Here is a 15,233-nt window from a genome sequence, read left to right on the forward strand (position 1 = left end):
TATATATATATGTATATATATATATGGGAACTGTTACTTAAGGTGTAACTGTTGCACTGTTTGCTAGCTGTGACAGCTGCTCTGAAAACTCTTCAAGAAAAGATCTACCGTCTGGAGTTGGAGAAGTCACAGGCTGAAGATAATCTGTGCAGCCTCTCCGTAGCAGCTGCTCAGTATAAGAAGGCCTTAGAGCATGAATCCTACAAAAAGAACATAGCACATCAAGAACTGATGCAGCCGAGGAAAGGTATTTCTCTTCAATGATCAGGTGTAGCTGCAGCAACTCCAGGACAGCATAATTCAGGGAGTGTGTGTTTGTTTTGACAAACTGCTAATTAATGCACACCCCACCGCCCCTTTTTTTTTTTCTTCAGAACTGGGGACGGGCAGGAGCCTGATAACTGTGAATCAAGTCGAGATCTTGTTTTCACATATATTAGCCAAGTATTGCACAACTCCTAAAGCTATTTTAGAGAATAAACAGATTTCAGGTGGTATGTTTAGCTCCTACAGTAAACAAGCAGCTTCTTACATGTGTAACAGTGCTAACTTGAGAAAAGTGAGGAGAAGGGAAGAAACCAGATTTGTCAGATATCTGCTGATACAAATCAAAGTAACTGCAGTGCTCACACCTTTGGAATTCATACTAGGGACTAGCTCTGGAAAAACATTTTGATTCTCATGTCTTATTTATAAAATATATTTTAACCACATGGGTTGTTCAGACTAACAAAACTTTTCTTGCATGTTTTAAAGACAGAGAATTCCTCAATGAGATGAGACTGGCTGAATGTGTAGCTCCTGTTGCTGTACTGAATGTCTTTGTTTCTCTCTGTAGATGTAAGGACACAGTTAAACGCAGCACAATCTCGCTGCTCCCTGCTGGAGAAACAGCTGGCTTACATGAGGAAAATGGTTTCCAGTGTGCAACTAGAAAAGCAAATGGTTTTGGAACAGCAGGTGAAGCCCTTTAGTATACTAACAAAGTAGTGATAGAGTTAAAAAGTATAGAAATGTGTAAGATCTTAACTTTTTTTTCAGGCCATCATTCTTCCTCAGCTCTGCTCAGGGTGGTAGCAAATGGAAGCAATTTAGTGTCTGTCTGACTGATGACAACTGTACAATGAGTTGTATGAAAAGACTCCCTAGGTGGAACTCCTAATGAGCAAAACCATGCTAATACTTGCATATCTGGTAGACAAAAAGGCTGCTGGAAACTTAGAGTCTTCTTTGTCTGCCTGGTATTTTTCATCACTTTGCAATTTTAAAAATATGAAATTTAAACTAGTTAAACACTTTTACTGCACTGTGTTTGCTTTTTGGGTCTGAAATAATTTCAGTCAGCTGCCAAGTCCGTTCTTGTTTTCTTTTTTCCCAGGCCCAGCTTCAGAAAGAGGAAGATCAGAACTGGTTGAAACTGCATACAAAACTTGAAAAGCTTGAAGTGCTAGAAAAAGTGTGTCATAAACTTACTCCCACTCAAAGAATTGCAGAAGTAAGAATACAGGGAATGACAATCTGAAAGTCATTTGTTTGATGTAATTTGTATGACATACTGTTAGTAGTGCTAAGTTTTGCAACAGTTTCCTCTGTTAAAGCTAAGATCATGAAGCATACATGACCAAATGCCACCTTGGTTTCATTTGCATGAGTCTTTTTTTCAGTCTGGGCTTTAAAAATTCCTACAGTTCTGTTTTATCCCAGATTACAGTGCAAACTACTTCAGGCTTCTGATTCAGCATGGCAAAGTGAAGTGTGACTAGTCATTCTTGCCTTAAAATTCAGGACAAGATCAAACACTTAGAAGCAAAGCTTTGTAAAGAAGAGCATGAGCGTAAGCTGATACAAGACAAAACTGCTCAGGTAAACTGAAAAGATTTTATCTTATTTTTATTACCGAAGCTATTCTCTCTGTGTCCAAAATGCCTTGGTTTTGTGTTGTTTTTGTTTTGTTTTTTTGTTTTGTTTTGTAAATTACATTTAAACTCCACATGTTTATTACCCAGGGAGAACTCTTGGAATACTATCTAGACCAGTTATAAACTACATAGTAAAAAGCTTGCCAGATATGTTGTGTTTCTTAATCAAGGAAGATTCTACGTGATTCACAGAATCACAGAATATTAGGAGTTGGAAGGGACCTCTGAAGATCATCCAGTCCAACCCCCCTGCCAGAGCAGGATCACCTAGACTAGGTCACACAGGAACGCATCCAGGCGGGTTCTGAATGTCTCCAGAGAACGAGACTCCACAACCTCTCTGGGCAGCCTGGTCCAGTGCTCTGTCACCCTCACAGTGAAAAAGTTTTCCCTCATGTTCAGATTGAACCTCCTATGTTCCAGCTTGCACCCATTGCCCTTTGTCCTATCATTGGCTATCACTGAGAAGAGCCTGACTCCTTCCTCCTGACACTCACCCTTTACAAATTTATAAACATGAATGAGGTCACCCCTCAGTCTCCTCTTCTCCAAGCTAAAGAGACCCAGCTCCCTCAGCCGCTCCTCAGAAGGGAGATGCTCCACTCCCTCCATCATCTTTGTGGCTCTGCGCTGGACTCTTTCAAGCAATTCCCTGTCCTCCTTGAACTGAGGGGCCCAGAACACAATATTCCAAATGTGGTCTCACCAGGGCAGAGTAGAGGGGGAGGAGAACCTCTCTGACCTACTAACCACACCCCTTCTGATACACCCCAGGATGCCATTGGCCTTCCTGGCCACGAGGGCGTGTTGCTGGCTCATGGTCATCCTGCTGTCCACCAGGAACCCCAGGTCCCTTTCTGCTGTACTACTCAACAGGTCAGTCCCCAACTTATACTGGTACATGGGGTTGTTCTTCCTCAGATGCAAGACCCTACACTTTCCCTTGTTGAATTTCATTAAATTTTTCCCCACCCAACTCTCCAGCCTGTCCAGGTCTCACTGAATGGTAGCACAACCTTCTGGAGTGTCAGCCAACTTGCTGACAGTGCACTCTGTTCCCTCGTCCAGGTCGTTGATGAATATATTGAATGGTACTGGTCCCAGTACTGACCCCTGGGGGACCCCACTAGATACAGGCCTCCAACTGGACTCTGTTGGACTCTGTTCACAACTCTCTGACTTCTTCCCTTCAACCAGTTCACAATCCACCCCACTACCCAATCATCCAGACCACACTTCCTCAGTTTAGCTGTGAGGATGCTGTGGGAGACGGTGTCAAATGCTTTACTGAAATTAGGATAGACCACATCCACTGCCCTACCATTATCTATCCACCTGGTTATGTCCTCCTAAAAGGCTACCAGGTTGGTCAAACATGACTTCCCCTTGGTAAAACCACACTGACTGCTTCTAATGACCCTCTTATCCTTGATATGTCTGGAGACAGTGCCAAGGACAAGTTGTTCCATCACCTTTCCAGGGATGGAGGTGAGGCTGACCGGTCTGTAGTTACCCAGGTCCTCCTTCTTGCCCTTTTTGAAGACTGGAGTGACATTTGCTTTCCTCCAGTCCTCAGGTACCTCTCCTGTTCCCTGCAACTTACCAAAGATGATGGAGGGTGGTCTAGCAATGACTCCCACCAGCACCCTCAGTACCCATGGGTGCATCCCATCAGGGCCCATGGATTTATGGATGTCCAGATTGCTTAACTGATCCTTTACCCAGTCTTCATTGGCCAAGTCAAACTCCTCCTTTATCCTGGCTTCCTCTGGGGCCTCAGGGGTCAGGGGCTCCTGAGGACAGTCTCAGCAGTGTAGACAGAGACAAAGAAGGCATTACCCTCAGTACCCATGGGTGCATCCCATCAGGGCCCATGGATTTATGGATGTCCAGATTGCTTAACTGATCCTTTACCCAGTCTTCATTGGCCAAGTCAAACTCCTCCTTTATCCTGGCTTCCTCTGGGGCCTCAGGGGTCAGGGGCTCCTGAGGACAGTCTCAGCAGTGTAGACAGAGACAAAGAAGGCATTCAGTAACTCTGCCTTCTCAGTATCCTCTGTCACCAGGGCACCCACCTCATTCAGCAGTGAGACTACATTGCCTCTAGCATTAGTTTTGTCTGCAATGTATTTGAAGAAGCCCTTTCTGTTGTCCCTCACCTCCCTTGCAAGGTTTAATTCAAAGGAGGCCTTAGCTTTCCTAGTTGCCTCCCTACATCCTCTGACAACAGTCTAATATTCCTCCCAAGTGGCCGTCCGCTCCTTCCATGATGTATAGACTCTCTTCTTCCACTTGAGTTTGCCCAGCAGTTCCCTGTTTAACCATGTGGGTCTCCTGGCTCCCTTTCTTGATTTTCTACCTGTTGGAATGCTCTGATCTTGAGCTTGGAAGAAGTGGTCCTTGAGTATAAACCAACTATCTTGGGCCCCTTTACCTTCTAGTGCCCTTGAAGAGACCAAAGTTGGCCCTGCTGAAGGGGGGCCTTCTATTTATGATACAGTTCATCAGCCTCAAAGCTGCTATGAGTTATTTGGGTAGAAAATGAATTTCTAGAGAATATGCAACTACATCAGATAACCTTGACTTACAGTAATGAGAACGTGGTCATATAGGAAACCTTATCTGTCAAGTACGTTTGGTTATTCTGTTTATGTTTTCCTCTTTCTGTTAAGACCTGCTGAAAGTTAATATACTGGACTATACTTGGAAAAATCTTTAATCAGTGATACTGTTACATTGTTCATTAAGTGAGAGCTTAAATAATTCATTATTCTGTGAAGCCATAGTCAGTTTGTTGGGCCACCATGCATCTGGGAAAGGAATATTTGCCAAAGAGAGCAAAATCAAAGAAACCTTTTGTTAAAGGGGCAAAGTAGTAATATTCCAAACCTCACTTCACTGAGAAGTAGCAGCCATTTAGAAAGAGAGCAGGTGTGGCGGCATTCCCTTGTGGCACGGTTGGAGGCATGCAGAGCTGAAGAACAGAATCATAGAATCACAGAATGGGTTTGGTTGGAAGTGACCTTAAAGCTCATCCAGTCCAACCCCTACCATGGGCAGGGATGCCTCCCACCAGACCAGGTTGCCCAAAGCCCTGTCCAACCTGGCCTTGAACACTTGCAGGGAGGGGGCATCCACAGCTTCCCTGGGCAACCTGTGCCAGTGACTCACCACTCTCACAGTAAATAATTTCTTCCTAAAATCTAGTCTAAATCTACCCTCTTCCAGTTAAAAACCATTCCCCCTCGTTCTATCACTACCTGCCCTTGTAAAAAATCCCTCCCCGGGTTTCCTGTAGGACCCCTTCAGGAACTGGAAGGCTGCAATAAGGTCCCCCCAGAGCCTTCTCTTCTCCAGGCTGAACAGCCCCGACTCTATTGGTCAATAATACTGAAAGAACCTAGCCATAAGTGAAGCTGACAGCATAAATTAATTCATCTCTGCTGTCAGTTTTCATACCTTATCCAAGGATGATGAGCTTTCATCAATCCAGGAAGCCTGAAATACCATATAGATTTTAGCCCAGGTATCTGACCACCTCCAGAACCTGGCAGAATGACACAGTTGAAAACTTAAAAGTTTTTGGGTTTCTTGCTTAAACTGCTTGCTGCTGCGGAGCAGAACGCCTAGTATGGAGATTTTTATCTTCTGAGAAACATAATGACTTTCCCAGAGCAGATAGTCTGACTTCAGCAACAGTGTAAACATTTGTTCAAGAAAGCACTTAGTTGTAGTAAGCTGAGTCCTAAACTAGTATTAGTACCATCTTAGTTCACTGCAGCATTGATTTAGGCTTGTTGGATCTGAGTTGGGAAACACAGGGTATGGGGTGATTCACTTCCTTTTGATGACAGAAAAGCCAGAATAATCTCACTTTTGCAGTGGACCCTCCAGCATTGTTTAGCCAGAACTTGTTACACATGCCAAACCAAAATCCTTGTCCTGTGTTTAATTGGGAATGGCTATTATCCTGTTTATTGTGGACCTTTATATAAACTTTGAACTGCAGAGCAATCTGAGGGCTGTCCAGCAGGTTTGACCTCCATGTGTCAGAGACGGGTCAGTTCTCTGTGCCCCTAGACTGTAAACTCCAAGTGCTCGTGTTCTTTGGATTTTATGATCAGATCCCCTGCATGCAGCAGGATTGGCTTATCTCAGTTGCTGGTTGCACAGTGGAAAAATACAGCTGCTGCAGCTAAATATGGAGATGATGACTTGTAAGACGAAGCTGCAAGATCTGCCTGATACCCTGCCATCCTAGTAATGCATTCAGTTTTTAAGTGTAGTTTATACCTTCCAAGCAGGGTAGTTGATAGTGCCCTTAAATGGTTCTCATCAATGCATGAAAGTGAGAATTAATTAGACCATGTGATTTCATAGTTCTACTATTACATTAAATGGTTGTTTTCTTGTTTGCTTATTCCTGCAGCTTCAGACAGGATTTGAGATAAACAGAATTTTGATGTCTTCAGTAACACCTCAAAATGAACCTAAAAAGGAAAATGGGAAGAAGAAAAAAACTAAGAAGGTAACATGCAAGTTTTTATTAGCATACTGTTGCTGATAGCGTCTGACCTGCACAGAAACAGGAATTTGTGAAAAACGTTGATGTAAGAGGCAATTTATTTGTCTGCTGCACTTTACTCCATTTCCAAAGTGAAGAACAGTGCTGTGAATACATCTGGGTTTTGTTGTGGTGATTGTTGTTGTTTTTCCCTTTGGTAATAAAAACTGGACTAGGGCTGGTAGCACCTCACTGGAGAACTTTCCCTTACTAGCATGACAAGAATTTCTGTTACAGTCTTACTGCCATCTCCCATGTCCTCTCTTAGCTATCTTTCTGTTTATCTGGAACAATTAGTATCCAAAGCAATTTTAATTAGGCATCTTAAAATGGTGTGTTTTGGGGGAATTGCTGAAATCAAGAGAATTAATTTTGTAACAGGTTACAGGTCAGTCAAAATTTTGCAACTGTGATTTTGAAAACTGAAGTAAGCAATGTTCAATTTCTTTAATGTCAACCTATTTGTCTAACTATCTGCTAAATGCATCTGGAATAAAATTCACTTGTCTCAGCTGTTGGAAAGTCCTACTCCTTCCACATACAGGAGCGAAATTAATTGGTTTTTTTTAATCCAGAGGGAAATTGAGATTATGTATTTCACTGCTTGTTTATTTGAATGGTACTAAAAAAAAAAAAAAGGTCAAAGATTGTGCTACTAGGTCAACAGATTGAAATTTCTTGTCTTTTCCTGTCTATCTTATGGCAGAGAAATCCTGCAATGAGGAAAACGCACCTTTCACAATTACATATAAAGGCTGGTGAACTACCTTTTGTGGCTGGGAAGGTGAGTGAAACCAGATGTTCTCACTAAATTGGTATCTACAGTTTGAATAAGTCTCTTTACTGTAACTGTTAATCACTTCTGTAAACCACTTAATAATTCTGCTTTAAGTCTGTCAGTTCCAGCCATTCTGTTAGTGCAAACGTACAAAGTGTGTTGCATATTATGAAGCATCGCAGTCCACGTATCTCATCACAAAGCCAAGGAGGAGCTGCGCCTGGGATTTCAGGATGCAGCGCACTTTCAAAAGCTGTGTCCTCTTGTTCCACATCACCTGCTGCCACCAGAAGTCTTTCGGACCTTCTGTTAGCCATACAAGATGAGCTGGGCCAAATGAGCTTGTGAGTACTCATCCCTGGTGTTATGAGTAAAAGTGACTTCAGTGGTAGCCCTGTGAAGCTGCAGGTGTGCTGTAGTCAAACCCAGCCTGTTTTAAGTGTAGGTCCACTTATTGACAGAATGGCCTGAGCAGGCCTGACTGGTAGGATTTTTTCTAATTCAAAAACATTATTTCTATCCTGGTGTTTAACTATCTTGTGAGCAAGCAACATAATCTTCAGCTGGATTTTTCTGCTTCCACATCCTGTACTTAACCAAGCTGCTACTGAAGTAACAGCTGCAGCAAATGGAAAATCTTTCAGGCCTGTGTTTTTTAGAAATTTTAAACATACTGTGAGATCTACAGAGTAGACCAGGAATGGAGAAAGCTGCAAAGGTGATGTTAATGCTGAGTAGGCCTGCAGAATGCAGTAAGTCTGGGTAGTAGAATAGATTAGTGCAGCTGTGGCAGGGACAGTCCTGCCTATTACTTTGTCCTCACTCTTTACGTACGTGCATACCTGATGAGTCTTTGTGCTGAGACAGTCTGGCATTCGTTCTTGTTCCTTGTTGGCAGCAGGAGAACTTGCCAGTCCTGTAAGGGGGTTGTGAAAGAGCAACGGTCTCTTGCCAGAAAATGGGGAGGGTGTGGAAGACACTAACACATTAGGTAGGAGTGTGTGTATCTTTCTAGCTGTGCAATAAAATGTGAATTACAACTTATATTCTTAGGCATCTTTCCATTAAGGCAAGCTTGTTGGACTGTGGGCCAAAGCTGTGTAGCTGATCATAGTAGACATGTCAATGTGATGACCTGTGGTTTGAACAGAGGAGGATCTGTTGGTTAAACCAGTTAGGATGTTGATGCTGGTTTGAAATCCTTGATGTGGCAAAATTTAAACTGGCAACCGATCTCTCCTTCAGAAGGTTTTGGCTTACTCATGGCAATTCAAGGACAAGCTTCTTTTTTATAGCAACAACTAGTTGCTTCAGTTAAACTGTCAAGGAGCAGCAGTTACTCAGATGTCAGAAGAGAAGCCATGACCTTTGTAAAGAAATTATTTTTCTAAGAGAGGTTCTCTGCTTTTGACTAGTTCAGCTGTCTAGGGATCGAATAGATCAACAAAATTTATTTTAAGCTGGTTAATTTGATTAGCCAGCACACTTCAGGGCAGGTGTTTTTGAGTAGACTATTTTAATTTTAATTATCTGTCAGAAAAACTATAAATTAAATGTACTAGTTTAAACAATACTTATCTGTATTACACTAAGCTTTCAAAGTCCACACTAAACTGAGCAGGAAGTGAAAGTACCATGCTGCATAGCTGCTGTTCACTTTCCAGATTTTCATTTTGCACACTATTGCACATGTAGTTCTTATGGCTGTGGTGAGGAGGAGGAATAAGATGCCCATCAGCTACAAATTTGGAATGAGAAAATCAGACCCACTGTAAAAAATTTTTCTTTTCTGGTGTGAATATATTCGAGATTAATGTGTGAAAGGCTAAATAATGCTAAATTGCTGTACTCTGGATGAAACAGCTAACAACTCCTGCAATATACTGAAACTATTGGAAGAAATCCTAGAGCCTGTATGATGAGCTGTTAGTGTGCCATTCCTGTCTTTCATAGTGAGTATCAAGAACTTCTGAAGCAGATACAGGAGACTCAAGACTCCAGAAACTGTGAAGACCTAGAACAGGAGCTGGACTGCCTTCTGAAACGAATGGAGATTAAAGGAGAACAAATATTCAAGCTGAAAAAGCATCAGGCTGCTGTAAGAATAAGATGTAAACTCTCTAGCTAGTAGCACTCTAGTTGAAGGCTGCCACAACTCTGCCTCCTGTTGTCATTAAGTAGAATGTCCCTGGAATGCTTAAGCGAGGATGTTCCAGTATGGGTGATTATAATTAAGCTGCTAGGTCCATGTTCTTATACCTCCAATGCCTTCTTTAGATCAAGAAAAAGTGCTTACAGCAGCTGGCAGCTAGGTGTTTATGCTGGTGTGGAAACACCGTGCTCTGGCAGTTCTGCAATACAGAGCTGGGTTCCTCAGTCGCTTCTGCTTACTGCGTTAAGACAAACTGTTCAGATTTCTGTCCTCTGTGTCCTGTCCCTCTGGAGAATGAGAAAGAAGTTACAACCCCTGTACAGACTGGATTAAATGACTTTTATATTACTGAAATATTGAAGCTTTTTATTAGAAGAATAGTCTGTTGAGCACAGCTTCTCCAAAGTCATAACCAGACAAACCTCTCAGTTTTGTTTGACCACTAACCTGTACGCACTCTGTCAGTATTTGTTTTAGAGCCATAGATAACAGCTTTTCATACATGTCCATAAAAAAATCACTCTTCTGTAGATGAATCTGTAGATTAACCCCTTTGTAGCAATTTTGTTTGGAACGTATGATAAAAACCGCAACCATAGTTCTGTCTGATAGTTTTCTGTTCTTCCATCTTATGTTTCAGGATAAATAGACTCACCTAAGAACTTCACTTACATAGGAAACAAAACAAAAATCAGTGCAAGACATTTTGAAAGGGGGAGGCGATGGTTAATTTATCTATTCACATTCATTCTCTGATAGATTTTACTCACTCAAACCCTTTCTTGTCCCTGTAACTGCAAGCACAAAGGTGCTTATATCAAAGTAGTCTTGTCAGGGTTGCGTGTTAGGAATATGGACAAAGGACAGTCACTGTTAAGTCCTCATTGCCTCACTTGGCAATGTCAGTTGTTTTTTGGATAAATGTCTTACATTCTTGAGGAGCCAACAATTAGGGTGATATTCCTTGCCTCAGAATCTTGCTAACTAAATCCTCCAGGGACCTGAGACTGTGGACAACAGCTGCATCTTTGTTTCTTCCTTTTGCATATCTTCAGGGCTACAAGCTGCCTTCATTTTGGGATGATGAGAAGAGTAGCAGCACATATGTAGTGATGCAACCTTGTTGTCATGCTTGCCTATTATCAGGATGCAGATCTGCTGGCAAGTCTCTGTGCTATGGTACAGCCTTATCAGAGCACACGCCTTAGGGTCATGATGTAAACAGCACATTTTTCATGTTTGTCTGCTTGATTTCTGTCCATCGTGCTCTGGTTATCAATATAGACTACTCCTGTAACCCTTGACCTATGTAATTTTTTCTGGTGTGTTTGCACACAGACATTTCTGTTTGTATTTTGTACAGACCAATCTTAATATTTCTGGTGCATATTTCTGCTTTTGGAACCTATCACACTAAAAATGCTGTAGTCATCTCTGTGTTTCACAGTTAATAATATGTTCTAGAATGCCATTAAAGTTAATTATATTTAGAAATTGTCTTAAAGCCTAAATTGGCATATGGAATGCTTCCAGCCTAATATTTTCTCTGGGAGTGACCTTTTCATACCAACTGCAAGTCAAGATTCATTATTTGACATTTAAAAAGACATTCCTTAGCAATCAACCCTATTTATTCTGTTTTCCAGTTTTTTATGAGGCTTCAAAGGAAACTGTTTAGATACAGTAACTGATAATAAACAGTGTATATTTTATAGGGTTGTTGGGGGTTTTTTGTTAGGGTAGTATAATCTGAAATGGAAAAAAGACCATTGTAAATATAAATAGGAAACAGATGATACTCCATCTCTCTCAAGCATGCTTTTTTACCTTAGAGATTGATGGGGTTCTGAGTATGGGTAAGGTCAGTTTTCTGTGATGCTTTCTGTGTGGATGAATTCAGTTTTCTGTAGTGCTTTCTGTTAGTGTGACAACTGTGTGCAAGATTAGTAAGTTTGAACTTTTTTTTTTTTATGTCCCTTAGGTATCTTTAGTTTGGAGTTTGGTAGAAGCCCAGTAAGCTCTACAGCTGTAGGCCTTCTGAGTATGTAACATTCTAATTAGTAATCTTTCTTCCTAGGTGCAGAGATTAAAGAGAAAAATTCAGAAATTGAAGCAAGGGACAGCTCATGTCAAACTAAAGCGTGGTGACCAGAAGGAAGCAAAGAAGATTACAGTTACTGTAAGGGAAAGTATGTCTAAATCTTGTCCTGGGCAGAAAAGCAGAAGCTCTCTTCAGCTGCTAAAAAATGTGCAGAAACTGCAGTCAACACTGAAAAAAGATGATATCATGTGGGAATAGTAGTTCTGAAAATCACTGTGTTAAAAGTTTTTGAAGTTGTCTGACAGCTAGTAAATTTTTAATTTCACAAAATACCTTTTAAAAATAAAATAGATCTAGCATAGATATGCATTCTGAACTGCCTACTCACTAGTAGGTCAGGTTGTTCACCTCAGAATTAACTTTCATGCAGAGTAGCTATAATTCAGGTACACTGACTTGTAATAAAGTGTTTTAATGGATAAATGAAATGCTTACTTGTTTAACTTGTCAAATAAAATTTGATACCTTTTTTTACACTCTTTAAGTGTATGTAGTATGTGATCTTTGGTGCCCTGTTTCCCCTGCTGTTAAGCTTACAGCTTGCATTTCCAGAGCGACTTGGACTAGTGCTTCTGTTCAAATAAAAACAGTAGTTTTCCGTTTCTCTAATAACTGAAGATTCAGATCATTGCAACTGAGGCAGAAGATGATGTGTGGTCTCTTATTTATATACATTTTCATTATTATTAATATTATTACTCTATAAGCTTTATTGACAGTCTTAGTATTAGGGATAGCTAGGGATTGGAAGCACAACTCATGACTTGGTTAAACCATGACAACATGAGAGTGTTCTTGGTAAATGCAGGAGAGGGACTGCTTCCGAAAGCCTGGGTGCTTGCCTTCTCATCAACAAAATCTGCTTCTACCACAGTATAAAATAATTAAACTGTTACAGAGGAGGCCTTGATCTCTGTTCCAGGACATCTTGTGGAATTTGTGAGCTCTTCTAGCAGAGTTGTACAGTTTTCATGCGTACAGCAGTTTTCCATACTCATACAAATGCAAGATGGGTCTTTATGCTAATGCTGAGTCAGCTCTTTTCCAACCACCCACTATGACTTTATGTATGGTAAAAGACATGACAGTGACTTTGAATTGACACTGGTTATTTAGTTGCAGTAAATTCTTGTCCTGAGGTTACTGACTGATACTGATTTTCCTGGGTGTTTGCATATGTCATAAAAAACCAGCTTCCTTGGGAGATATCAGTGAGGTTCTGCTGAAGATCTCTGGTATAAAGAGAATGCAGTGGTGTTCTCAAGCCCCTGTGCAGGTAATGATAAAAATTGGAGGCTTGCTCTGTTGTCAAGGGTTTTGAATAACAGCTAGTAATGATGTGTGGTCCTGATGGAGAGTTGGGTCCTTAGATCAGTAGGTTTTGCTCGCACCCTTCAAGACAAAGAATTAGGGACAATTTTTGAACAATTAATTTGAATTTAGAATAAACTGTTACTATTTGAGACAGGAGTTGTGTGAGATCTTTTAGGAGTGAGGAGGAGAGTTTGTATGCCCTAAACATCTTTATTAGGGCTGTAGGAGACCAGCTTGTTCAGCTGATATTCAGGGATGGGTTTCCTCAACTTCTTTTTAAATTGTATAGGCATCCTTCTTACTTATGGTTTATCTCTGGCTTAAAAAAGCACGTTGTATGCTTAAAAAGACTTAAACACAGTTCTAAACATGGTATTTTCCCGGTATAGTGTTTCTGATGTACATTTATCCATTTCTGATGCTGGAATTGCTGATACCAGAGACAAAAGAAAAGTAAGCATTTCTGCTATTAACATTTTCAGATTGTAGGTATTCTGCTGCCATGAGATAAGCCTTTGCCATTCCTAGGGATAGTTAATTAATCTCTGAAGCTCTGTACCTGTGCATGAGAGAGCAAGCAAGAAGGGCCACACCAAGCCCTAAGGAGCCTAAAGCATTACGTTTCATCCAGAGGTCCAGCTCTAGACAAAAAAAAAGTTGGGTGTTGGATTGAGAGAGAGAAATTCCCAGCAATTTGCTCCAAATGCATAAAACTCAAATAGAACAGCTTTGCACAGTGGCAGGCACAGAAGCGAAAGCAAGAAATGCCCTGGGCTTACGGCTGTGGGCTGAGAGGCCATCACAGCTCCTATAGCTTGGGGTTGCTATAGGGACAGCTGGGCCTGTCCTGGCAGAGAGCTGGCACATCAGTCACCGGCATGCTCCATGCCTTGACCTGATGTTTTTGTTGGCTATAGAAAGGGAGAGACAGCCATTTTGGTGCTGGAGCTGGAGAAGAAGGGCCTGGCTCCTCTCTTGGGTGAGAGGCTGCAGCAGACAGCAGCAGCTTTGGGTTGATCAATAAGGTACTTAGGGGCAGTTCTTAAATGATGGAAGTGTTGAATAGTCAGTCTTTAAAATGTGTGTTTGGACAGGGGCTATACAGTCCCAGAATGAATGTGCTCTGTTTGCCTTTCTGTGGGGCGAGTGGCTGGAGGGAAAGGGAAATGGCTGAACACTGTGCTGGTGGCAGCTGGGCGTTCCACATCTCTGCCTGCTTCAGAGGGGGATGAGGAGCTGAAAAAGCTATCTTGCTCAGAGCCAGGAGCTAGGATTTGAGAGGGGAAAATAGGAATGGATTATATGCGAGCTTACATTAGTTGACAGGGGTACATCACTTGTATTTAATCTCAGAAGATTTAATTGTATTTTAATAATTATTTTGCGCTGTTTTTTTCCAGGAGCTTTTAGTTCTCTAATGGGTGTGTTTTCACACACTAAACTGAAGCAGATGTGCTTCAGCATGGGCTGAGACAGTCAAGCCAGATACAAAGGAAGCCTATCCCAAACAAGTTTTCTTGCTTAAAAAAAATGCAGAAAAATTGTTTTCACATTGTATCTCAGGGTGGAGGGTGGGGCAGGAGGTCAGCATATGTATTTATTTACTGGCATGTTGTTGTCAATCACATAAGATAAGTCTTCAAAGAAATATATAGCAATGAATAATTCTGCAGAAACTGCAGTGGTGAAGTTAAACTTGTGCACTAATGTTGGCGAGATTCAGCTCGGTGAAAATTGGGCATGCAGATTGCAGTGGGTTTTGCTGGGATCCAAATGCTTCGCATCTTATGCTCCAAAAAAGTTCTGGCTTGGAACTTTATAAATGTACATTTGGAGAAAGCACAGCGGTCAGAGCAGTCGTCTTCACAAGAACAATATGTTTTGGCTGAATAAGTGCTTGCTCTACTATTTTACAGATCCTTGTTTTGATTTATATGTTTTCGTTTGTCTTCTCAGATGAAACTATCTATTGCCTTTTTTTTTTTTAATGGATGTTTTGAATCTAGCTGTAAAGGGCAGCAGAAAAAACCACACAGCGATCCCAAAAAAAGACTAACTGGTTTATTTACTCAAAATCTGGGTTCTTTTGTGCTGAGGTATGCAAAACTGCCATAACAGGTTTTGTTAGTATTTGAATCTAGGGTCATATTTTATGGCTAGATATAAAGGAAATTGGACAAAAGATGTAGGTCAAACAGTATAATTAAAAATACAGACCAGAAAATTGTATCCAACAACAGTTCACTTTCCTGCTGCTAATGAAATATGCTAGCACAAATTAATGGCTTGTTACTTAAGCCTGCTGGAAAGACTTTGTCCTAGTACAAAAGGCATTCAGTTTGAGCATGTGTGTTACAATCTTCTAACCAGCAAAGCTGGAGGTTGGACATAGCTATAAATCCAGT

General features: G+C 41.2%; 1 protein-coding gene across 1 annotated transcript; it reads left to right on the forward strand.

The window, feature by feature from the left end:
* Window positions 1-67: 67 nt before the first annotated feature.
* CEP57L1 (centrosomal protein 57kDa-like 1) lies at window positions 68-11,712 on the forward strand (the record flags this gene model as incomplete). The annotated part of the gene is made up of 9 exons (XM_010194157.1): window positions 68-247; window positions 839-960; window positions 1,391-1,495; window positions 1,786-1,863; window positions 6,349-6,447; window positions 7,190-7,267; window positions 7,376-7,605; window positions 9,215-9,359; window positions 11,491-11,712. Coding segments are annotated over 9 exons (1,259 nt in total), but the record flags the coding sequence as incomplete, so codon positions are not given.
* Between the last annotated feature and the right edge of the window lie 3,521 nt (window positions 11,713-15,233).

This window comes from Mesitornis unicolor, unplaced genomic scaffold (assembly GCF_000695765.1).
Source record: "Mesitornis unicolor isolate BGI_N332 unplaced genomic scaffold, ASM69576v1 scaffold36301, whole genome shotgun sequence".
In the NCBI taxonomy this organism is placed as follows: domain Eukaryota; kingdom Metazoa; phylum Chordata; class Aves; order Mesitornithiformes; family Mesitornithidae; genus Mesitornis; species Mesitornis unicolor.